The sequence below is a fragment of the Neoarius graeffei genome, chromosome 27 (genome assembly GCF_027579695.1).
Source record: "Neoarius graeffei isolate fNeoGra1 chromosome 27, fNeoGra1.pri, whole genome shotgun sequence".
Taxonomy (NCBI): Eukaryota; Metazoa; Chordata; class Actinopteri; order Siluriformes; family Ariidae; genus Neoarius; species Neoarius graeffei.
In genome coordinates, this window is record NC_083595.1 from 4,093,800 (window position 1) to 4,118,365 (window position 24,566).

The window sequence follows — 24,566 nt, forward strand, 5'->3', positions numbered from 1 at the left end:
AATGATTCATTTTTTATGCAGCTGATTCAAATGCAACTGATTCAATAATCTAAAAGCAACTGATTCAAATGATTTGAATACATTTCATTTTAGATTCAGATTGTGTGCCATGTGAGTTCATCGACAGATTTTTTTTTTCTTTCTGGCTTCGTCAGTCATCCACAAGTGCACGATTACATTTCAGCTTACGTTTCTTTCACTCTTTATATAATTTATTAAAGCTGTACTGCCTTTCAGATTTTTCAATTGTAGGCCATAGAAAGAATTTTCCCCGACACCCAATTATTTTTGTTTAGTGACCGAAAGCTACAGAATTCAAATCACAGACTTCCAATTTTATTATTTTTTAAAAATAGAACAATTAATGACTTTATCTCCACGTGGCTTTAAATTCTCTATTTTTTCCTGCTTCACCATGACCCAATACAAGATACTATGTCATGCATCACGTGGTGGGCTTTCCTTGTTCATGCAAGGCATTGTGGGATACAAATTTGAAACAGGAGAGAAAAATGGAGGGCGTGAGTGTGCGAATGAAACGTGAAAGACCGACTACAGTACCGGAAAGCGAGAAGAAGAAAAGACATTATGTTCTATACAAAGGAAAGGAAACACAGGACCAAACTAATAAATATGGGCGCTCAGCGAGCACCTCGGTGTGATCAGCTGTTCGTTTAGCGACAGAATGATGGAACTGTCAGTGCACACTCAAAGGGAAACCTGTAGATGGCAGTAATGCAACACTGTGGATGCCAGCTGCCGTAAAACCCAAAAGAAGAAGAAGAAGGTAAACCTGCGCATGCGCACACGGACTTCCTCTGTCTGCTTGACTGCGCGAAGCGAGCGATTTCATGCACATTATTTGCTTTAATCCCCTCAAATTAAATAACTTCCCAGCCACAGAATGGCCTGATATTTTGTGAGATATGACAGAAATAAACAGATATCACAATCACCACATTTCAGAATGAACTAAATTTCAATGATTTTATGAAATCGAAAGGTTGTCTAACTTTAACATTTAACATTTTAAAAAATCATAACATAATCCGAAACTTTGTCATCCTTCCATGACCGAAAACAAGTTCAATAAAAAGTGACAAATTAATTAAAATATTTGATGGTTTGCGGAAGCTGTTTTTTTTTTTATTATTCACACCAAATGATTCCAGTGTAATTTAATTTATGCAAATATATGCAGGTTTATTTTGAGTTGTAGAATAAACGAGTGAAGGAAGAATTCACGACAGAGTTAATCCAAATGTTAGTTTTAAATCATTTTGCTATTTGAGATATTGGTGCAAGTTTCTGTTTCCATGACCACCACCACCAATTAAATGACCACCAGATAGAAATAAAACCTGTTCACAGGATGAGAGAGAGAGAGAGAGAGAGAGAGAGAGAGAGAGAGAGAGTGTGTGTGTTAGATTGTATGGGAGTGCCGAAAGGTCACGCACTCCCCATCTGCTACTGACCCAAACCCTGATAACACACACACACACACACACACACACTTTTACCCTTTTACTTTTATTCTTTACTTAAATACTTCTCAAACATCCCCCCTCGAGTTCGTATCGATGATGAATGACCCTGTAGAACACACACTGCACCAAAAACAAGAGATAAACACTGAAGTGTGCACTTCTCTGGTGTTGAACAGATGCTGGCAGACAGTGAAGCGCTGACTCAGCATGTCCTCCGGATGGCTCTGACCTGCTCGGCATTCTGGGAGGTTTTCAGGGTGTGGGAGCAAAATCAGACACCATTATTATTGAATTAAGTGTTGATGGCAAGAACAAGTTGTGTGTGTGTGTGTGTGTGTGTGTGTGTTCAATTTAGGTTGTTCAGAGATGAAACAATGAACAAAACTGTGGTTGCTATGGTAACAGTAATACGTATATTCTCTAGTATTTATTAAATAAGTGAGAAAATAAACATGTAAATCGAGGCTCATGACCAGTTGTGACTGAAGTGAGCTACTTTGCGAGCAGTTAGCTAAAATGTCTTTTCCATAAAAAAAGTCCTGATGATTTCATGAATAATTAATGAATGCATTCGACTTGGTCCAATCACAGAGCAGTGTCACAGTGCCATGTAGGGAGCCAATTCTAGTGAGTTAATCCAAGAAAACTGTCGGTATCAGCAATAATGACGTCATAACACAAACACACACACACACACACACACACACCACATGTCAGGATTTAGGACTTTTCACACGTTGCAGTTCCTCTCTTCCACCACTAGATGTACCCATTTTGCCCATTTGTGTCTATTTTGCTAATTGTTTATACCTGTGTCTAGTTAACATGGAGGTATATATTGTGTGCCTAGCCTTGTGCTCCTTGCTGAGTTCTACAGTCTGCTGAGCTCCTGAGTATGTTAGCCTTGACTTTGAGACCTTTTGACTGCTATTTTTTTGACACTGTCTTAGTGCTTTTTTTTTTTTTTTTTTGCTGCTGCTGCTGCTGCTCTCAGTTTTGGAATCTCATCTGTGTTATTTTTTGGATCTTCTGTGTTTTTTCCTTTGGCTTGTTTTTTCCTGGATTTTGCTTTTTGAACTTCCTTTTGTGAACTCTGTTACTGAGACCTTGTATGGGACCTGTTTGAATTTGCCAGATCCAAACGAAAGGTCTGCAGCTACCTTCTTGTGAATGTGTCTCTCTGCAATTGGGGCCAGTTCATCTATTCATGGTGGCTCAGGGGATCTTACACCTTCTCTCAGCCCAGAGACCTGGGTTCAAGCCCCCGTCCGCCTGACAGAATAACTCAGCCATCATGGACTCAGCAGGGAGCCCAAGCCCTCTTGAGCACAGTTACTCATCTTGTATCTGTTGTAAACAGCCAGGTGGAAAATACTAACTCAGCAGGCAGAGCTGAATCAGCATGGGTTGAGGGAAATTCTCAAGCCCTTGTTCCTCCCCAACCTTAAGTCCCACCTGAGGGTGCATTGGAACCTCGCCTGCCTAACCCACAGAGATTCAGTGGAGACCCAGATGAGTGCTGTGGGTTCCTGACACAGTGTCATTTGACATTCACTCTGCAACCCAACACCTTCCCCACAGTTGCCTATGTCATCCTGGCAGAGTTTTGGCCTGGGTAACGGCTTTGCATGACTGGCAAGATCCCATCTGCTCTTCCTTTGACCACCTCTTTGAGGAGATGCGAAGGGTCTTCAATCCAACAGCCAGTGGCCGGGATGCTGCTAGCCAGCTGCACCAGGGAAGTCAGTGGGCTGCAGAATACACCATCCACTTCCGGATGCTCGCAGATGAGAGTTGCTGGGGCCACCTATTACCAGGCACTATCTGACCGGATTAAAGATGAGTTAGTTTCTTGGGAAGAGATACAGGATTTGGAGACTTTGATAGCCGAGGTCATTCATCTGGACAATCATCTTCAGGAGAAGTCCCTAGCTAAGGGCCTCAAAAGGACCAGTCCTTAGGTTCCTCTAGATCCAGCTGCCTTTGCAGTGGAGAATGGCCCTGAGCTGATGCAAATGGGGGGCACATGGCTTTCCCAGACTGAATATGACAGACGGATGAGGGAACATTGCTGCCTCTATTGCGGTGCACCAGGCCATTTCTGAAGTTCCTGCCCAGAGTTGGTGGGAAAAGGCCAAACCCCATCCAGCTTCAGGAGGGCTGTGACAGGGGTGGCCTCCTCTCCTGAGCTACCTGTTGCTGGTCTCCATTACAATTTCCATTGCCTGGGGTGGTCAGGAGCACTCTCTTTGAGCTTTTGTGGATTTAGGGGCAGCAGGTAATTTTATGGACTCTTCTCTCACCAAGCATTTGTCTATCCTTACCACCAGCCTGGATTCTCCCCTTTCTGTAGCAGTCTTGGATGGTCAACCCCTGGGTGATGGTTGTGTTCGTCACAGAACTGTTGCATTGAGAGTCCTGATTGATAACCATTGTGAAGAGATGTCCTTCCACCTCATCCAGTCCCCAGAGTATCCAGTGGTGTTAGGATTTCCTTGGTTAAAGCTCCATAACCCACACCTTGACTGGTCTACATGTTCTGTAATCGAGTGGGGCCCTGCCTGTCACACTTCTTGCCTCTTACATCAACCTATCCAGTGCTCTGAGCCCTTGTCACCTCTCGAGTTATCCTGAGTTCCCTCTCAGTACCATGACTTGTAGGAAGCATTCAGCAAGAAGAGAACAATGGCCCTCCTACCCCATAGGTCCTATGACTGTGCCATTGACCTGCTGCCAGGTACCTCTCCTCCTAGAGGCCGCATCTTTTCTTTGTTTGCCCCTGAACGACAGGCTATGGACAATTACATCAAGGAGGCTCTCGCATCAGGTTTCATCCATCCCTCATCTTCACCTGCTGGGGCTGGCTTCTTCTTTGTGGGGAAGAAAGATGGAGGTCTTTGGCCTTGCATAGATTATCAAGGTTTAAACAAGATCATTATCCGGAACCGATACCCGCTACTCCACATGGCCTCTGCTTTTGAACTTCTTAAAGGTGCCACCATCTTTACAAAGTTGGACTTGTGAAACGCCTACCATCTGGTATGAATCCGACAAGGTGATGAGTGGAAGACAGCCTTTAACACTCCTACCGGGCACTATGAATACCAGGTTATGCCCTTTGGCCTCACCAACACATCAGCTGTCTTCCAGGCTCTGATCAATTATGTCCTTCGGAACATGTTAAACCAATCTGTCTTTGTGTACCTTAATGACATTTTGATCTTTTCCAAGAGCTTACACGAGCATGTCCAACACATTTGCCAAGTCTTGAACTGTCTATTGAAAAATGGTCTCTTTGTAAAGCCAGAGAAATGTGACTTTCATGTTAAGGAAGTGGCCTTCCTTGGGTTCATCATTTCAGAAGGTAGCATTCAGATGGATCCTGGGAAAGTCCAAGCTGTTCGAGACTGGCCAACCCTGAGTTCAGTTAAGGAGACCCAAAGGTTCCTGGGCTTTGCACATTTTTATCATTGTTTTATTCGGGGTTTTAGTTCCATTGCTGCTCCTATTTCTGCTTTGACATGAAAGGATAAGGTGCCCTTTGCTTGGTCCCCTGAGGCAGACAAGACCTTTAACATCCTCAAACAGAAGTTCACCATAGCTCCCATTCTTTGTCTGCCTGAGCTGGATCGACCCTTCATTGTGGAGGTGGATGCTTCTTTTGTGGGAGTAGGAGCAGTTTTGTCACAGACGGCAAGTGATGGGAAACTACATCCCTGTGCATTCTTCTCCTGCAAGCTCATGGCCACGGAGAGAAATTACAATATAAGGAACCGGGAATTACTGGCTGTAAAATTGGCACTTGAGGAGTGGAGGCATTAGTTGGAAGAAGCTCAACATCCTTTCTTAGTCTGGACTGAGCACAAAAATCTGGAATACATCCAACAGGCCAAATGGCTCGGTCCAAGGCAGGCATGCTGAGCTCTGTTCTTCAACAGGTTTGACTTCACCCTGTCTGACTGTCCAGGGACCAAGAATCAGAAGCCCTATGCCCTCTGCTTACAGTTCCTCTCAGATTCTCCTGAGATCCAGCCTGAGCCCATTCTACTCAGCTCCAGAGTCATGGCACCAGTCTGCTGGAATATTATTACTGAGGTACAGCAAGCCCTTAAGAATGATCCTGGTCCAGGTTCTGGGCCCATCAACCGGCTTTATGTCCCTAAGTCTATTTGAGCTAAAGTTCTCCAGGATCCTTAAGAACTTTCACATACACACACACACACACACACACATATATATATATATATATATATATATATATATATATATATATATATATATATATATATATACACACACACACACAGGGTGTCAGGGTGTATAGTCAGTAATTATACACCTGTACAATGACCTGACTTTGTTTCTACATTATACACCTACACAGCTTCCACTGCAGGAACAGCAGCACCCCTCCCTGTCACATCTAACATGGGTGAGTATATGGACAATACACTACACACACAGGGTGTACAGTCAGTAATTATACAACTGTTGTCATGATCCACCCCGGACTTCCACTCTGGAGATTTACTATCTCCCAGTTCAGCGCAATCCGGATCCGGGACAGGACTTCCATCTTGCCGGCATTCACTTCCTGGTCGGCTCTGCTGTGTATAAATAGGCCGTTCTCAGAAGGGGACTTTGCCAGAACGTCTTGTCTGTTTCTCACGTTGTCTCTGTGCCATTTTTTGCTTCCTGAATTTTTGCTCTCTGTTTTGCCTAGTCTTAGCTACAGTTCTTTGCACTCACGTTTTGTCAGTTTTTCATGTTTTTTGCACTATGTTTTTGTCAGAACTATTTTTCATGTTTTTTCATATTAGCACTTTGTCTTTGTCTACCTCATTGTTGTCTGGATTATTTTTGCTATTTTTGTTCGTTGACTCTTTTTGGACTTTAATTAAATCATTTTTTATTCATTGGATTTTCTGGTTTGTGTTCTGCTATTGGATCCTAACTCACCGCATCTCGCCACCCTTAACAGTACATTCTGGCCAACATAGATCCAGCGGAACTTAACCATCTGAGAACGGCTATGCAGCAGCAAGGAGCCCTCATTGGGACCCACCAACAGGAACTCAGGCAGATCACTCAGAACCTGGCCACCCTGTCTGACTCACTCAACCTCCTAGCCACACAACTCCAGCACTCCCAAGCCGTGCCTACCCCTGCCCAGCCATCTCTTTCTTCACCTCCCGCCACCAATGCTCTCCACGAACCAAGACTCCCTTCGCCTCAGCCCTACAGTGGAGAACCAGGTACCTGCAGATCTTTTTTGTCAGTGTTCACTGATCTTGGAGCTTCAACCTCTGGCTTTCCCCACAGAACGCTGCCAGGTAGCCTATACCATCATGCTCCTCACCGGCAAGGCCAGGGAATGGGGGATGGCTGTCTGGGACACCGATGCACCCTGTTGTTCCAGCTTCAAGGAATTCTCTGAGGAAATGAGGCGAACATTCGACTGCTCTCTGTCCAGCTGGGAGGCGGAAAGAGGGCTCATGGAGCTGCGGCAGGGGTCCCGATCTACCTCGGATTATGCCATCGAGTTCCGGATGTTGGCAGCATCATGTGGTTGGAACGAGAGTGCCCTGGTCGACGCGTTCCTACATGGCTTATCCGACACCATCAAGGATGAACTCGTCTCTCAGGAATTGCCGTCAGACCTCTCCAGCCTGATGGACCTTGCCAATCGTATTGATGCTCGGGTTCAACAACGGAGGAGAGAGAGGAACTGCCTCAACTTCAACCCCTCTCCACCTCCCGTCTTGTCCATCGAACCCATGCAGGTAGATCGGGTGCGGGTGTCAGCGGAGGAACAACTGTGCCGACAGAGCACGGGGGCTTGCTTCTACTGCGGTCATCAGGGACACATCTGCCAACCCTGCCTGCTAAAAGGATTAGCCCACCAATGAATCGAGGGGCCCTGGTGGACAATGCTTTGAACCAGTCCCCTGCTGACCGACCGTTGCTCCCCGTTATCATCACTCTCAACAACCAGCATCACCATCTTCAGGCGCTCGTAGACTTGAGGGCGGACAGGAACATGATCTGCTCCGCCACCGCCAAGGATCTCGGAATCCCGTTACTCGCCCTCGAGGTCCCTCTCACTGTCCTGACACTCAATGGCACTGGCTTGACCACCATCACTCACCTCACCACCCCGCTCATCCTAAGGATTTCAGGCAATCACTCCGAAACTATACAACTTCACATCATGAACAACCCTCACGTTCCCGTTATTCTTGGATTACCCTGGTTGATGCAGCACAACCCCCACTTAAACTGGACTGACCACACCATCTTAGGCTGGAGTCCTTCCTGCCTGGCCTCCTGCCTGAACTCAGCCCTGCCTCCCGCCAAACCACCTCAGCCCTCAGCCAGCGAGTTTCCCCACCTTTCTCATGTGCCTCCAGAATATCTGGATCTCAAGCTTGTCTTCAGTAAGACCTGAGCAGTGTCCCTTTCCCCTCATAGGCCCTGTGACTGTGGTACTGACCTCCTGCCAGGGACGGCGCCACCCAAGGGACGTCTCTACTCTCTTTCCCCCGCCGAGAGACAAGCCATGGAGAAATACATCACTGAGTCTCTGGCAGCTGGAATCATCCGCCCTTCCTCCTCCCCAGCAGGGGCAGGATTCTTCTTCCTGGAGAAGAAAGACAAGTCGCTCCACCCCTGCATTGACTATTGAGGTCTCAACGCCATCACAGTCAAGAACTGCTACCCACTACCGCTCATGACTACAGCCTTCAAACTACTCCAGGGAGCTAAGGTGTTCACTAAACTGGACTTATGCAATGCCTATCACCTAGTTAGGATCAGGGAAGGGGAGGAGTGGAAGATGGCCTTCAACACCGCCACAGGCCACAATGAATACCTCGTAGTCCCTTTCGGCCTGACTAACGCACCCGCAGTATTCCAGGCATTGGTTAATGATGTCTTGAGGGACTTTCTTAACACCTTTGTCTTTGTTTACCTGGATGATATCTTGATTTTCTCTCATTCCCTGGAGGAACATTGGGGTCATGTCCGTCAGGTTCTTCAATGCCTGCTGGAGAATAAGCTGTTCGTTAAGGCAGAGAAGAGCGAGTTCCACCAAGGCTCTGTCTCATTCCTGGGGTTCATCATTTCACCAGCCAAGATCCAGATGGACCCCCTCAAGCTGGAGGCAGTCGCTGACTGGCCCACCCCATCTTCGAGACGAGAGCTCCAGCACTTCCTGGGATTCGCTAACTTTTACAGGCATTTCATCTGCAACTTCAGCACGGTGGCTGGACCTCTCTCAGCCCTGACCTCAACCAAGACCAAGTTCAAGTGGGGGGAGGAAGCAGAGAAAGCCTTTTCCAGTCTCAAGCACAGGTTTACCACAGCACCCATTCTCACCATACCCGATTCCAGCAAGCAGTTTATCATCGAGGTTGATGCCTCCGAGTCAGGGGTCGGAGCCATCCTATCCCAGAGGGCCAACGACAACAAGGTCCACCCATGCTCCTTCTTCTCCCGCCGGCTATCCTCAGCTGAACGAAACTACGACATCGACGACCAAGAACTACTGGCTGTGAAACTAGCCTTGGAGGAGTGGAGGCACTGGCTTGAGAGGTCTGACCTCCCGTTCCTAGTCTGGACTGACCATAAAAACCTGGAGTACCTCAAGTCTGCCAAACGTCTCAACTCTCGTCAAGCCCGTTGGTCTCTCTTCTTCTCCCGATTCAACTTCATGCTCTCCTACCACCCAGGCTCCAAGAACGGCAAACCCGATGCCCTGTCTAGGATGTTCTCTTCCCACCAAGAGGAGTCCAAGCCACCCGAGACTATATTTCCTCCACGCTGCTTGGTGGGAGCCGCTATTCTAGAAGTTAAGACGCTTGTGAAGAAGGCCCTGGAGCAGGACCCTGGTGAAGGTAACTCCAACAATATTTCTCGTAACCATCTGTTTGTTCCCTGTCATGTGCAAACTCAGGTGCTGCAGTGGGGTCACGGTTCCAAGCTGGCCTGTCATCTGGGAGCCGCCCGAACCCTGGCTCTCATCCAGCAGTGCTTTTGGTGGCCATCCATCAAGGAGGACATCCAGGAGTTCGTGGCAGCCTGCAATACATGCTCCCGGAACAAGACAGCCAATCGACCCCCTGCTGGCTTACTAAGACCCCTTCCTATTCTGCATCTACCTTGGTCTCACATCGCCCTGGACTTCATCACAGGACTCCCCAACTCAGGTGGCAATACATGCATCCTCACTGTCATTGACCGTTTTTCTAAGACCATCCATTTCATTCCTCTGCCCAAGCTCCCCTCAGCCAAAGAGACTGCAGAACTACTCATCCACCACGTTTTCCACCTACATGGTCTGCCTACCGACATAGTTTCTGACCGGGGTCCTCAGTTCACTGCACAGTTCTGGAGAGCCTTCTGTAAACTCATCGGGGCCACCTGTAGTCTCTCCTCAGGCTTCCACCCACAGACCAACGGCCAGGCAGAACAGGCTAGCCAGGCTTTCGAGGTTGCACTCAGATGCATGGCATCCAGGGATGCCAGTTCTTGGAGCAAGTACCTACCTTGGATCGAATACGCACAACACTCTCCCTTCCTCTGCCACAGGTCTCTCTCCGTTCCAGTGCTCACCAAGTTACCAACCACCACTGTTCCCCAGCCAGGAGGAGGAGGTCGCTGTACCATCAGCCCAGGCCTTTATACACCACTGCATATACATAGCATTCGCTCCGCACTTGGATCCAAGAAGCAGACTGACAAACGTCGCTCCAAGGCACCCACTTACCGAGTGGGCCAATGAGTTGTGCTCTCCACACACCACCTGCCACTTAGGGCCGTCTCTCACAAGCTGGCACCCAGGTTCCTTGGACCCTTCCTCATCAAGAAGGTAATCAACCCATGTTCCATTAGACTGGCATTACCACTCACCATGCGACGTGTTCACCCCACCTTTCATGTATCACAGCTTAAACCTCTGGTTTCCAGTCCTTTGCTGGAGGCGCTCATTGGGGGGGGGGGGGGGGGGGGGGGTTACTGTCATGATCTGCCCTGGACTTCCACTCTGGAGATTTACTATCTCCCAGTTCAGCGCAATCCGGATCCGGGACAGGACTTCCATCTTGCCGGCATTCACTTCTTCGTCTGCTCTGCTGTGTATAAATAGGCCGTTCTCAGAAGGGGACTTTGCCAGAATGTCTTGTCTGTTTCTCACGTTGTCTCTGTGCCATTTTTTTGCTTCCTGGATTTTTGCTCTCTGTTTTGCCTAGTCTTAGCCACAGGTCTTTGCACTCACGTTTTGTCAGTTTTTCATGTTTTTTGCACTATGTTTTTTGTCTCCAGTTTTTGTCAGAACTATTTTTCATGTTTTTTTTTCATATTAGCACTTTGTCCACCTCGTTATTTGGATTATTTTTGCCATTTTTGTTCGTTGACTCTTTTTGGACTTTAATTAAATCATTTTTTATTCACTGGATTTTCTGGTTTGGGTTCTGCTATTGGATCCTAACTCACCACATCTTGACACCCTTAAAACCTGTACAATGACCTGACTTTGTTTCTACATGATACACCTACACAGCTTCCACGACAGGAGCAGCATCGTCCCTCCCTGTCAGGTCTAGCATGGGTGAGTATATGGACACACACACACACACACACACACACACACACACACACACACACACACACTATACACATACACACACACACTACCCACACAGGGTGTACAGTCAGTATTTATACACCTGTACAATGACCTGACTTTGTTTCTACATGATACACCTACACAGCTTCCACGACAGGAGCAGCATCGTCCCTCCCTGTCAGGTCTAGCATGGGTGAGTATATGGACACACACACACACACACACACACACACACACACACACACACACACTATACACATACACACACACTACCCACACAGGGTGTACAGTCAGTAATTATACACCTGTACAATGACCTGACTTTGTTTCTACATGATACACCTACACAGCTTCCACTACAGGAGCAGCATCGTCCCTCTCTGTCAGGTCTAGCATGGGTGAGTATATGGACACACACACACACACACACAACCCACACAGGGTGTACAGTCAGTAATTATACACCTGTACAATTACCTGACTTTGTTTCTACATGATACACCTACACAGCTTCCACTACAGGAGCAGCATCGTCCCTCCCTGTCAGGTCTAGCATGGGTGAGTATATGGACACACACACACACACACACACACACACACACACACACTATACACATACACACACACTACCCACACAGGGTGTACAGTCAGTATTTATACACCTCTACAATGACCTGACTTTGTTTCTACATGATACACCTACACAGCTTCCACGACAGGAGCAGCATCGTCCCTCCCTGTCAGGTCTAGCATGGGTGAGTATATGGACACACACACAGCTTCCACTACAGGAGCAGCATCGTCCCTCCCTGTCAGGTCTAGCATGGGTGAGTATATGGACACACACACACACACACACACACACACACACACACACACACACACACTATACACATACACACACACTACCCACACAGGGTGTACAGTCAGTATTTATACACCTCTACAATGACCTGACTTTGTTTCTACATGATACACCTACACAGCTTCCACGACAGGAGCAGCATCGTCCCTCCCTGTCAGGTCTAGCATGGGTGAGTATATGGACACACACACACACACACACACACACACACACACACACACACACTATACACATACACACACACACTACCCACACAGGGTGTACAGTCAGTATTTATACACCTCTACAATGACCTGACTTTGTTTCTACATGATACACCTACACAGCTTCCACGACAGGAGCAGCATCGTCCCTCCCTGTCAGGTCTAGCATGGGTGAGTATATGGACACACACACAGCTTCCACTACAGGAGCAGCATCGTCCCTCCCTGTCAGGTCTAGCATGGGTGAGTATATGGACACACACACACACACACACACACACACACACACACACACACACACACACTATACACATACACACACACTACCCACACAGGGTGTACAGTCAGTATTTATACACCTCTACAATGACCTGACTTTGTTTCTACATGATACACCTACACAGCTTCCACGACAGGAGCAGCATCGTCCCTCCCTGTCAGGTCTAGCATGGGTGAGTATATGGACACACACACACACACACACACACACACACACACACACACACACACACACACACTATACACATACACACACACTACCCACACAGGGTGTACAGTCAGTAATTATACACCTGTACAATGACCTGACTTTGTTTCTACATTATACACCTACACAGCTTCCACTGCAGGAGCAGCATCGTCCCTCCCTGTCAGGTCTAGCATGGGTGAGTATATGGACACACACACACTATACACATACACATACACACACACACACTACCCACACAGGGTGTACAGTCAGTATTTATACACCTGTACAATGACCTGACTTTGTTTCTACATGATACACCTACACAGCTTCCACGACAGGAGCAGCATCGTCCCTCCCTGTCAGGTCTAGCATGGGTGAGTATATGGACACACACACACACACACACACACACACTAACTATACACATACACACACACTATACACATACACACACACTACCCACACAGGGTGTACAGTCAGTAATTATACACCTCTACAATGACCTGACTTTGTTTCTACATTATACACCTACACAGCTTCCACTGCAGTAACATCACCGCCCCTCCCTGGCACGTCTAACATGAGTGAGTATATGGACAATACACTACACACACACTCTATACACACACACACACACACACACACACACACACACACACACACACACTATACACATACACCAGGGGCGATTTCTCAGAGACAACAAGGGAAGCCGAGCTTCCCCTAAAATTCTCTCCCCAAACTGCAGCATCTACGACGTTGAATTCTCATTAAAACAGTAACTTGCATAACATAATATATGCCTAAGATTGTATTTACGTTCATAACTATCCTGTAACTTATTTGAGTGATGTGTGACGAACTTGCAGTTCACTACGAGAATCACCTTTGCTGCCAGGCTGTAACCAGCGTTGCCAGATACTGCTGACGTTTTCCAGCCAAAATATGTTCAAAACCCACTAAAATGCACTTAAAACCGCCCAATCTGGCAACGCTGGCTGTAACCTTTCTTATTTCAATGGGCTCTATGGCTGGCAGCCGGGTATCCGTTGCAGTCTATGAGAGGGCTCTGAACAGCCAATTTCGGCCAGTTGTTATTGGTTAAAATCGACAAAATCGTCACTTCCAGGGAAGCCGGGCTTCTCTGGGACTAAACGAGACAATGACTACGTTTACATGCATGTCCAAATCAAGCTGCTGTTGGTAATCGAGCAAAGGGTCCCAGCAGGGGTGCCAGAGAAATCCAATCCTACATGCACAAGTGAAATCGGGCTATTGTGCAAGGTGCATTGTGCACCCGTGCCACACGTGGCGCTACACGCCCCATCGTGTTGGTACACTTCCGGTTGTCGTCATGAAGAAGAGCTATAGTGTTGCCAGATACTGCTGACGTTTTCCAGCCCAAAACATGTTCAAATCCGCTAAAATGCACTTAAAACCCCCAATCTGGCAACACTAGCAGTTCCGTGTTCAAGCTGTTCGGCTTGCTCTAACAGACTGTATGGCTACAAACTGTCCGGCGCAGAACACTGTTTTGTAAGACAACTTATTTTGCACAATAATATTTTTCTAAAGTCCATTTTTTGCTTACAAAATTTTTTTTTTTTTTGCTTACAATTTAACTTATGTCTTAATAAACACACAAAAAGTTCAATTGTTTTGTTTTTATTGACATTCTTCAGATGTTGGACATATATATATATACACACACAAATACAATGACTTGTTTATGTACACAAATCACAGCTATGCAACAGCTGTACAGATGTATTTGGTGATACAGTAAGTGAGCTAAATTTTAACAGTGCAAACAATGCCACAAAAAGAAAAGATTCATGCCGTTGTCATGATTCTTTGTCATGCCGACCGAGGCTGTTGTGTTTCCCGCTTGTGGTCTCGTCACTCGTCACTTCCGGAAGTAGCTCGACAACTAGCTCGATAGGGTTTACATGCACAAAGTAGCTCGGCATAAATCGCATAAATTAGGTCGTGTAGCTCGATTCCGAGAAATCAAGTTCGGTTCAATTTCAGCCGAATTAAGGTGTATACATGGCATTTTGAACTTCGATTTCAGTCGAGCAACGGCAGAAATTCGATTCTCTCTATGTGCATGTAAACATAGTGACTGGGAGGGACAAGAAGCCGAGCTGATGAAGGATTATTGGAGGTAGTGTTTGAAAGACATGAGGAGGGCGGGCTCTGTACTTCGGCGTCGGCGAGGAACACGGAAGTATGATCAGTCAGTCCCCAGCAGATGTCGAGAAAGTGTAGTCGTGTGCCAAAGTGCTGTCCGACTTTCTTTTCATATAAACGTTTCTTCTCATTGATGTCTCTGTACATTACTCTGTAAATAAATGTAAATATTACTCGTTGTGCTCCGTTAACTTTCATCCATTCTATCAGTTTGATCATTCGCGAATTCACTCGTTTATTTCATTTGTAGTTCAATCTGGTTGTAGGCTAGCTTGAGTCTTATTGGGATCTGCAGTGCTAGCTGCTAACAGAAATTGGTGAAGTCTCTGGAAAGCACAACCAGCTGGTATGACAGGGTCACAGACCATTTTCTGGAAAAGGAGCGGAGGGCAGAATTTGTGTATAAATAGTGTTCATGTTCATGAATGTGAAGTGTGTATATTGTTCAGTAATGTTAAGAGAATGGTGGGCTCTGTGTTATAGGTTATACCTGGGTATAATATTCAAGGTTCTGTGTGTTGCATAGCCTACCTGGTTATGAATTTCCAGACTGTGTTGCAGAAGATGTTCAAGGATGTGTTGCACAGCTGGGTGTTGTGTTAAAGACTCTGTGTTGCATATCAGGGTATGATGTTCAAGGCTCTTCGTTGAATAGCCAGTGATTTTTGGATGTTTGATATTTTTGATTAAGGATATGAGGCACTAGCCTGGCAAGCCAGACTATAACATGAAATGTACAAGCAAAAATACTTTCTGCCACTAGGTAGGGTTGTCTAGTTCACTATGCTAATGGGGCACACCTTTCTATGCTTTGATATCCGGCCTACAGGTTTTACGATGAATGCGTAAAATGGGCTTCCCCTGTTTTAAAAACCAGCAGCCGCCACTGACATACACACACTACACACAGGGTGTACAGTCAGTAATTATACACATGTACACCTCTAGTGACAATACACTACACACACACACATACACACACTCAGAGAGAGACAAAGGGTGTACAGTCAGTATTTATACACCTGTACAATGACCTGACTTTGTTTCTACATTATACACCTACACAGCTTCCACTGCAGTAACGTCACCGTCCCTCCCTGGCACGTCTAACATGGGTGAGTATATGGACAATCACACACGCGCGCGCGCGCGCGCACACGCACACACACACACACACACATACACACACAGGGTGTACAGTCAGTAATTATACACCTGTCCAGTGACCTGACTTTGGTTCTACATTATGCACCTACAGCAGCAGCAGCACCGCCCCTCCCTGTCACGTCTAATACAAATGAGTATATGGACAATACACTACACACACAATATGCTACACACTATATACATACACACTATATTGTGATATCCCGAGAAGCTGCGTCATCGAGGGGCGCTATGTCATACGCAGATGGCTCCAACTTCTGGCAGCTATGACTCCATCTGGTGGTGGAGTTGGGAACTTCACCCTCAGCACCCAACACGACAACACACCTGTGGCCAATGAGGGCCTGATGAGTAAGAGGGCTTTGTGAGAGCTCAAAACTCCCAGTCTGAATGTGGAGGAGAGAGGTTCATGGACTCCCGTTGCTGAGTGGAACCTGTTGGGCGGAGTATTTGAAGGAAAAGCTTATCTGGAATTCTTACCTGAAGGATTTTGCACTGAAGGACTTACCTGTTTTATGAAGGCCTGCGACTGGGCTGCCACCGGGCTAAAGACTACAGGGATTGTTGACCGGACTCAAAGTAAGGCAGAAGATTTTGTTTGTTCTGAAAACGGGATATTGGACTGAAGGAAACCTGCCTATAATTTTGTTGTTCTAAAGCCAGAGACATTGCTTGAGTTTGACTTTTGGGAATCCATCTTCGTTTCAACATTGGACTTTGAGTTACCTTTTCTGTTTAAATTTCCTGGCATAACATTAAAAATCTTGATTTATTTTAACCTTTGTGTCCTTGCACTGATTGAAGGGTCCCGCCGAGAGCCAGCCAGCCTCTCGTGATATCACAATATACATACACACCACACACATACACACTATATACATACATACTACACATACGAGACACTACGGTCTCTTCTGTGGATATGTGGGGTGTTTTTGTTGTGTTCTGTTCTGTGTCTTCATGATGCTTTCTATTCTGTCATTTCCTTTTTTATTCTATTCTGTTGTATTGTCATGACTGTATTCTTTTCTACAAAGTAAAAATAATGTTTAGCATTTTGTCATTCTTTTCTGTCTTCAAAATGCTTTCTATTTGATCATATTTCCTTCTGTTCTCCTATAATATACTCTATTATATTGTCCTAATGTCTATCCTATTCTATTTTATCATGTCATGCTCTCCTCTGTTCTGTGCACATGTATTCTCTTCTCTATGTTCTATCTTAGTATATAATAATTTGTCATATTTTATTCTTCATCCATCCATCCATCCCTCCATCCATTTTCTACCACTTATCCGGGTCAGAGTCGCAAGAGTAGCAGCTTAAGTAGAACTGCCCAGACCTCCCTCTCCCTGGCCACCTCCACCAGCTCTTCCAGGGGAATACTGAGGCGTTCCCAGGCCAGCTGAGATGTAATCTCTCCAGTGTGTCCTGGGTTTGCCCCAGAGTCTCCTCCCGGTGGGGCATACCCAGAGAGCCTCCATTAGGAGATGTCCGGGGGCATCCTAACAAGGTGCCCGAACCACCTCAACTGACTCCTATTGATGTGGAGGAGCAGCGGTTCTCCTCTGAGCCTCTTTCAAATGACTGAGCTTCTCACCCTATCTCTAAGGGAGAGCCCAGCCACCCTGCAGAGAAAACTCATTTCAACTGTTTGTATCTGCGATCTCATTCTTTCAGTCACTACCCATAACTCGTGACCATAGGTGAGGGTGGGAACATAGATGGACCAGTAAATTGAGAGCTTTGCCTTTTGGCTCAGCTCTCTCTTCACCACAACAGACGGGTTTAGTGTTCGCATGACTGCTGATGCTGCCCCGATCTGTCTGTCCAACTCCCACTCCCCCCTACCCTCACTTGTGAACAAGACCCCGAGATACTTAAACTCCTCCACTTGAGGTAGTAACTCCCCCCTGACCTAAAGTGGGCACTCCACCCATTTCCAGCTGAGTACTATGGCCTTGGACTTGGAGGTGCTGATCCTCATCCCAGCTGCTTCGCACTCAGCTGCAAACCGTCCCAGTGCCTGCTGAAGGTCACAGATTGATGAGGCCAACAGGACCGCATCATCCACAAAAAGCAGAGACACAATCATGAGGCCACCAAATTGGACACCCTCCACCCCTTGGCTGCACCTAGAAATTCTGTCCATAAAAGTTATGAACAGAACCGGTGACAGAGGGCAGCCTTGGTGGAGTCCCACCTGCATCGGGAACGAGTCTGACTTCCTGCCAGCAATGCAAACCAAACTCCTGCTCTGGTCATACAGGGAACGAATGACCCGCAGCAGTGGGCCTTAACCCCATTCTCCCAAAGCACTCCCTACAGGGCACCACAAGGGACACGGTGGTAAGCCTTCTTCAGGTCCACAAGACACATGTAGACCGATTGGGCAAACTCCTATGCACCCTCCAGCATGGGTAAAGAGCTGTTCCAGTGTTCCATGCCCAGGACAAAACGACTTTGTTCCTCCTGTATCTGAGGTTCGACTATCAACCAGACTCTCCTTTCCAGCACCCCAGCATAGGCTGTCCCAGGGAGTCTGAGAAGTGTGATCCCCCTATAGTTGGAACACACTCTTTGGACCACCACCCCAGTCTGCCAATCCAGAGGCACTGTCCCCAACCTCCATGCAATGTTGGAGAGGCATGTCAGCCAAGACAGCTCAACAACATCCAGCACCTTCAGGAACTCAGGGCAACTCTCATCCACCCTCAGAGCCCGGCCACCAAAGAGCTTTTTAACCACCTCAGCAACCTCATCCCCCATGATGGGTGAGTCTTCCCAACCACCCTCAGACTCTACGTCCTCCTTGGACAACATGAAGGTGGGATTGAGGAGCTCCTCAAAGTATTCCTTCCACTGCCAGACAATATCCCCAGTTGAGGTCAACAGCACTCTATCCCCACTGTAAACAGTCAGGACAGAGCACTGCTTCCCCCTCCTGAGCCGCCAGATGGTTTGCCAGAATCTCCTCAAGGCCAACCAAAAGTTGCTTTCCATGACCTCACCAAATTTCCATGACCAAATTCTATTCTCTCCTAAGCTATCTTACTCTATCTTATTCTATTCTCTATTTCTATCCATAAAGCATTATACTGTCATTCTTTGTCCTGGGTATGACTTTAAATTGCAACCAGTGGTGAGTCTCAGGTCTGGGAGGTCTTGAGTATTGCGGAAAGTGGAGTTACCCCTTAATCACCATTGCTCCCAGGTCTGCTCTGACCCAGAGTGGTAGCACCTGCCTGAGTTCCAGCTATGGGTTAAATAGTGCATCACCAATAAGGTGCTGGCAGCAGGGTGATTTTTGGTGCAATGTGGCAAATGAACCCAATAGGGTCAGTGGCACACCACCTGATGGCATGCAGAAGAGCCACTCAAATGGCCAATGAATGGCATCACTCGGCAAGTCAGTTGTCACTGCGGGGCAACTTTCATACCCGTTAGGTCTGTGGCACTTTTGTGCACCACTTGGCATCAGGTCTGGCGGTCCAGAGAGATAACATGATGGGGACATGACATCGTTTGCCTTACCTTACTGTGCAAGGTGCTTCATTAGGAGAGGAGAATAGGAAAACCATGTGGCAATGGACTAAATGAGATGGCAGCAGGTCTGAGAAGTTGTAAATTGCTAGCATACGAGGGCTCACGAAGCCAGACATTTCATGGCAGCTCAGCCGGGCCATTCGTGCCACCAGTGCAGGTGATTCTGTTGCTCTGGTGTGGGCCTCACAGCCCATCTGCATTTTTGTGCATCCTAATGAAGCACTCACCATCACTAGCAATAGACAGCCGCTGCCAACGAGACACTACACACATTACATACAAACAGTGTATATACACACTACACACATACAGTGTGTGTGTGTGTGTGTGTATATATATATATATACACATATATATATATATATATATATATATATATATATATATATATATATATATATGTGTATATATATATATATACACACACACCCTCCGAGAGAGACACAGGGTGTACAGTCAGTATTTATACACCTGTACAATGATCTGACTTTGTTTCTACATTATACACCTACACAGCTTCCACTAAAGGAGCAGCAGCACCGTCCCTCCCTGTCACGTCTAACATGGGTGAGTATATGGACTATACACACACACACACACACACACACACAGAGACAAGCAGATTTTTAGCTCAGCTCAAGAGAGACAAAGAAAAATCAAGCATTCCAGTGATTATGGATTCACAAAGGAACAGCTTTCATTCCCCAGAATTCATCAACACTGCATTTCAGACATTCTCCAGTCCACTATATACTTCTGTGAAGGATCCAAACCCATCATCAACCCCAAAACTCACATCAGAACCCATAGAAGGACTTGAGAAACCACTCCTACCAGTAGAACCAGTAATAAAGCAGCAGGCTCTACAAACACTTTTGGTATACCATCTCACCACTTCTCATCAAAAGAGTTCAAGAAATCCAAAACACTAACCCTCCGAATTGAAGGTGTCATTCAAACTGCATTGATTTTTTTTTTTTTTTGGACAATATACATCAGATTGAAAATATGCCGTGTGTCATTGGATGAGTGTTTAACCTTTATGAAGCCAGTTTGTTCTGGGATTGAATGACACCTTCAATTCAGAGGGTTAGTGTTTTTGATTTCTTGAACTCTTTTGATGAGAAGTGGTGAGATGGTATACCAAATTAGCCTATGCTCTGTAATTGCTCTGACGCACTTCCTGTTTCCTGAGTTGTTCGCGCCGAATCTTTTTTCCCGCGAGTGCCGGCGTTAATTACTAATCCTTTTTTAACTTTTTTTCTATAAATAAATTTCCAGTATCGTCTTCATTTTTATTATACTGTCGCTTTCATTTTTGTACTTTTCACTTTCGCTTTCCTTTTTCCGGTTTTTTTTTCCGGTTTTTTTCTCTTTCTTTTTTCGGAAGAACCCCGAGACCGGAAGCTTTCTTTTTTTCTCCTCCACAAGCGGAGGCCATCTGATCTGCTTTAATATCAACAGATCTTCATTTAAGGTACGTGAATCTTTTCATCATGGCACACCTTCAGCCTGTTCAGTGTGCTGAGTGCAGGATGTTTAGTCATTCTTCCTCCGTCACTAGTGATAGCTTTATTAGCTTTACTTGTGATAAGTGCAGATTAGTTAGCTCTCTGACGGAGAAGATTTCAGTGCTAGAAGCGCGTGTCCAGGCTTTAGAGCAGGTTAGTGAGCGTGAGAACAGTGTAGTTTCTGTTAGGGAAAGTCTGGACGCCCTAGGTGGAGTTAGCAATCCCCCAACTCCGGCATTAGAGCCCTTACAGCGGGGCGAATGGGTGACGGCTCGGCGGCATAAGCGTAGAGCCAAAGCTACCGCTGAGGCTCGCCCACGGGAGCACCACTCCTCTCCGCGTCACGTGTCGAACAGGTTTGCTCTCCTTAGTGATGCACCCACTGAGAAACCTGAAAGAGCTCTGGTTATAGGGGACTCTATCATACGGCATGTGAAATTAGCTCAGCCTTTAGGGGCACCAGCAGCTTTAGTCAGGTGTATACCGGGAGCCAGGGCGCCGGACATAGCAGGTAATCTTAGGGTCCTAGGCAAGCATAGGTTCTCAAAGATAGTTATCCATGCAGGAGCTAATGATATACGCCTTCGTCAGTCTGAGGTTACTAAGAGTAACTTTGTAGAGGTGTTTAAATTAGCGAAGGCGATGTCCGATGCTGTAGTATGCTCTGGCCCCATCCCAATGCGGCGTGGCGATGTAGCTTACAGCAGGTTATGGTCGCTGAACTGCTGGCTGTCCAGGTGGTGCTCTGAAAACAGTGTGGGCTTTATAGATAATTGGGCTAATTTTGAGGGCACTGCTGGCCTGTTAGGGCGGGACGGTATCCATCCCACTCGGGAAGGTGCTGCTCTCATTTCCTGCAGCATAGGTCATAGTCTCAGAACAGGCCTAGTTAATTTCTGACAATCCAGAGCCAAGGCCAGGGAGCAGACGAACAGGCTAAACCGACTGTCTGCTAGCTGCACAGAGTCGTCACTCAGGGCCCACTACATCGAGACTGTGTCTGTTCCCCGAGCTCAACAAAAAGGTAGAAATTTTCAGAGAGTTTGTTCCAGTAACCTAATCAATATAAAATTAGATCAGACTGACTGTACAGCTGCTGCCAGCACCTTTGATCTAAAGGTGGGGCTATTAAATATTAGATCTCTTACATCTAAAGCGCTAATGGTTAATGAACTCATTACTGATCAGGAGTTTAATGTACTGTGTTTAACAGAAACATGGATTAAGCCAAATGAATATATAGCATTAAATGAAGCGAGTCCTCCTGGATACAGTTATATACACCAGCCTCGTCTAACTGGCAGAGGAGGAGGCGTCGCGGTTATTTATAACGATTATCTAGGTGTAACACACAAACCTGGTTATAAATTTAATACATTTGAAGTTCTTCATACTCATATAATGTATGTAGCCTCAAAAAATAAGTCTACCCAGTTAATTCCATTGCTTATTATTTACAGGCCCCCGGGGCCATATTCTGAGTTTCTTTCTGAATTTGCAGATTTTATCTCAGATTTGGTTATTTCCTTAGACAAAGCTTTAGTTGTCGGAGATTTTAATATTCACTTTGATAACCCAGAAGACCCTTTAAAAACAGCGTTTGTGTCCATCTTAGATTCAGTCGGGATTAAGCAGAATGTCATAGGACCGACCCATAATGGTGGTCACACCCTTGATCTAATACTAACATTCAGATTAAACGTAGACAATATAGTCATACTTCCACAGTCTGAAGTTATCTCAGATCATTGTCTCATCTCATTCAAAATATGTCTGAGTAATAATATATGCACCTCACCACGCTACTGTATTAAACGTACTTTCACGTCAACTACTGCACAGAGCTTTATAAATGATCTCCCAGAGCTGTCAACTTTGATTGGGTCACTGTCAGCCCCTGCAGAACTTGATCAGGCAACTGAATGCTTAGAGTCAACATTCCGCCATACTTTAGATAATGTAGCTCCTCTAAAAAGGAAAATGGTCAGAGACAAAAAATTAGCACCCTGGTATAATGATGACACTCGCACATTAAAACAGACCACTCGAAAATTGGAACGTAAATGGCGTCAAACAAAATTGGTAGTGTTCAAATTGGCGTGGAAGGAGAGCTTCCTGAAGTATAAAAAAGCTCTTAGTGCTGCGAGATCAACATATCTCTCCTCCCTAATAGAAGATAACAAAAATAATCCTAGATTCCTATTTAATACTGTAGCAAAATTAACCAGGAATAAGTCCACTATCAACACATGCACACCTGCAGTATGTAGTAGCAACGACTTCATGAATTTTTTTAATGACAAAATTGAGAATATCCGACAAAAAATTCAAACTACTAATTTAAGGTTAGACAATGAAAGCGACCTTGTAGTTAACAATATAACTGTATCAGATCATCAGTTAGAATGTTTTACTCCCCTAAAAGAAACTGAATTACTCTCATTAATCTCTACATCAAAAGCCTCAACTTGCGTACTAGATCCCTTACCGACACATCTATTCAAACAGATAATGCCTGGAGTAATTGAACCGCTTCTAAAAATAATAAATTCTTCTCTTATGATTGGCTATGTACCCAAATCCTTTAAACTAGCAGTTATCAAACCCCTGATTAAAAAACCTGACCTTGATCCCTGTCAGCTGTCCAATTATCGGCCAATATCAAACCTCCCCTTTATCTCCAAGATCCTTGAAAAAGCTGTGGCACAGCAGTTATGCTCATATTTACATAGGAATAACATCCATGAAATGTATCAGTCAGGATTTAGACCTCATCATAGCACAGAGACAGCACTGGTTAAAGTAGTAAACGACCTACTGTTGGCGTCTGATCAGGGCTGTGTCTCGCTACTTGTGTTGCTTGACCTTAGTGCAGCATTTGATACCATTGATCATTCCATTCTTCTGGATAGACTAGAAAATGTTGTGGGAGTTAAGGGAATGGCCCTCTCCTGGCTCAGGTCTTATCTAACTGATCGTTATCAGTATGTCGATATAAATGGTGATATTTCTAGACGTACCGAGGTAAAGTTTGGTGTTCCACAAGGTTCTGTCTTGGGTCCACTGCTTTTTTCTCTATATATGTTACCTTTGGGCGATATTATTCGTAAACATTGTATTAGTTTCCACTGTTATGCTGATGACACACAGTTGTATGTCTCTGCAAAACCTGATGAGAGACACCAGCTTAATAAAATTGAGGAATGTGTTGGGGACATTAGACACTGGATGCTTGTAAATTTCCTTCTGCTTAACTCTGACAAGACTGAAGTACTTGTGCTAGGACCACATAAAGCTAGAAGTAAGTTTTCTGATTACACAGTAACTCTGGATGGCCTTTCTGTTTCTTCACGTGCAGCAGTAAAAGACCTCGGAGTGATTATTGACCCCAGTCTTTCATTCGAAACTCACATTGATAACATCACCCGGATAGCTTTCTTTCATCTCAGAAATATTGCAAAGATAAGAAATTTAATGTCATTGCATGATGCAGAAA

General features: G+C 45.7%; 1 protein-coding gene across 15 annotated transcripts in view; it reads left to right on the forward strand.

The window, feature by feature from the left end:
* The window catches only part of LOC132874855 (mucin-4-like), a 36,233-nt gene that overhangs the window by 2,391 nt on the left and 9,276 nt on the right, over positions 1-24,566 (forward strand). For 3 of the 15 annotated variants that reach the window (XM_060911290.1, XM_060911289.1, XM_060911301.1), the window contains exons 2-15: positions 5,872-5,919; positions 11,047-11,094; positions 11,258-11,305; positions 11,463-11,510; positions 11,623-11,670; positions 11,820-11,939; positions 12,099-12,146; positions 12,304-12,423; positions 12,585-12,632; positions 12,798-12,845; positions 12,979-13,026; positions 13,189-13,236; positions 15,913-15,960; positions 20,076-20,126. In XM_060911290.1, coding sequence (XP_060767273.1) covers positions 5,916-5,919; positions 11,047-11,094; positions 11,258-11,305; positions 11,463-11,510; positions 11,623-11,670; positions 11,820-11,939; positions 12,099-12,146; positions 12,304-12,423; positions 12,585-12,632; positions 12,798-12,845; positions 12,979-13,026; positions 13,189-13,236; positions 15,913-15,960; positions 20,076-20,126 — 775 coding nt within the window. In that variant the 5' untranslated portion in view covers positions 5,872-5,915. Of the gene's footprint in view, positions 1-5,871; positions 5,920-11,046; positions 11,095-11,257; positions 11,306-11,462; positions 11,511-11,622; positions 11,671-11,819; positions 11,940-12,098; positions 12,147-12,303; positions 12,424-12,584; positions 12,633-12,797; positions 12,846-12,978; positions 13,027-13,188; positions 13,237-15,912; positions 15,961-16,103; positions 17,025-20,075; positions 20,127-24,566 lie in introns of those variants that run through there. The other 12 variants (XM_060911295.1, XM_060911299.1, XM_060911292.1 and 9 more) reach the window with 12 other exon arrangements.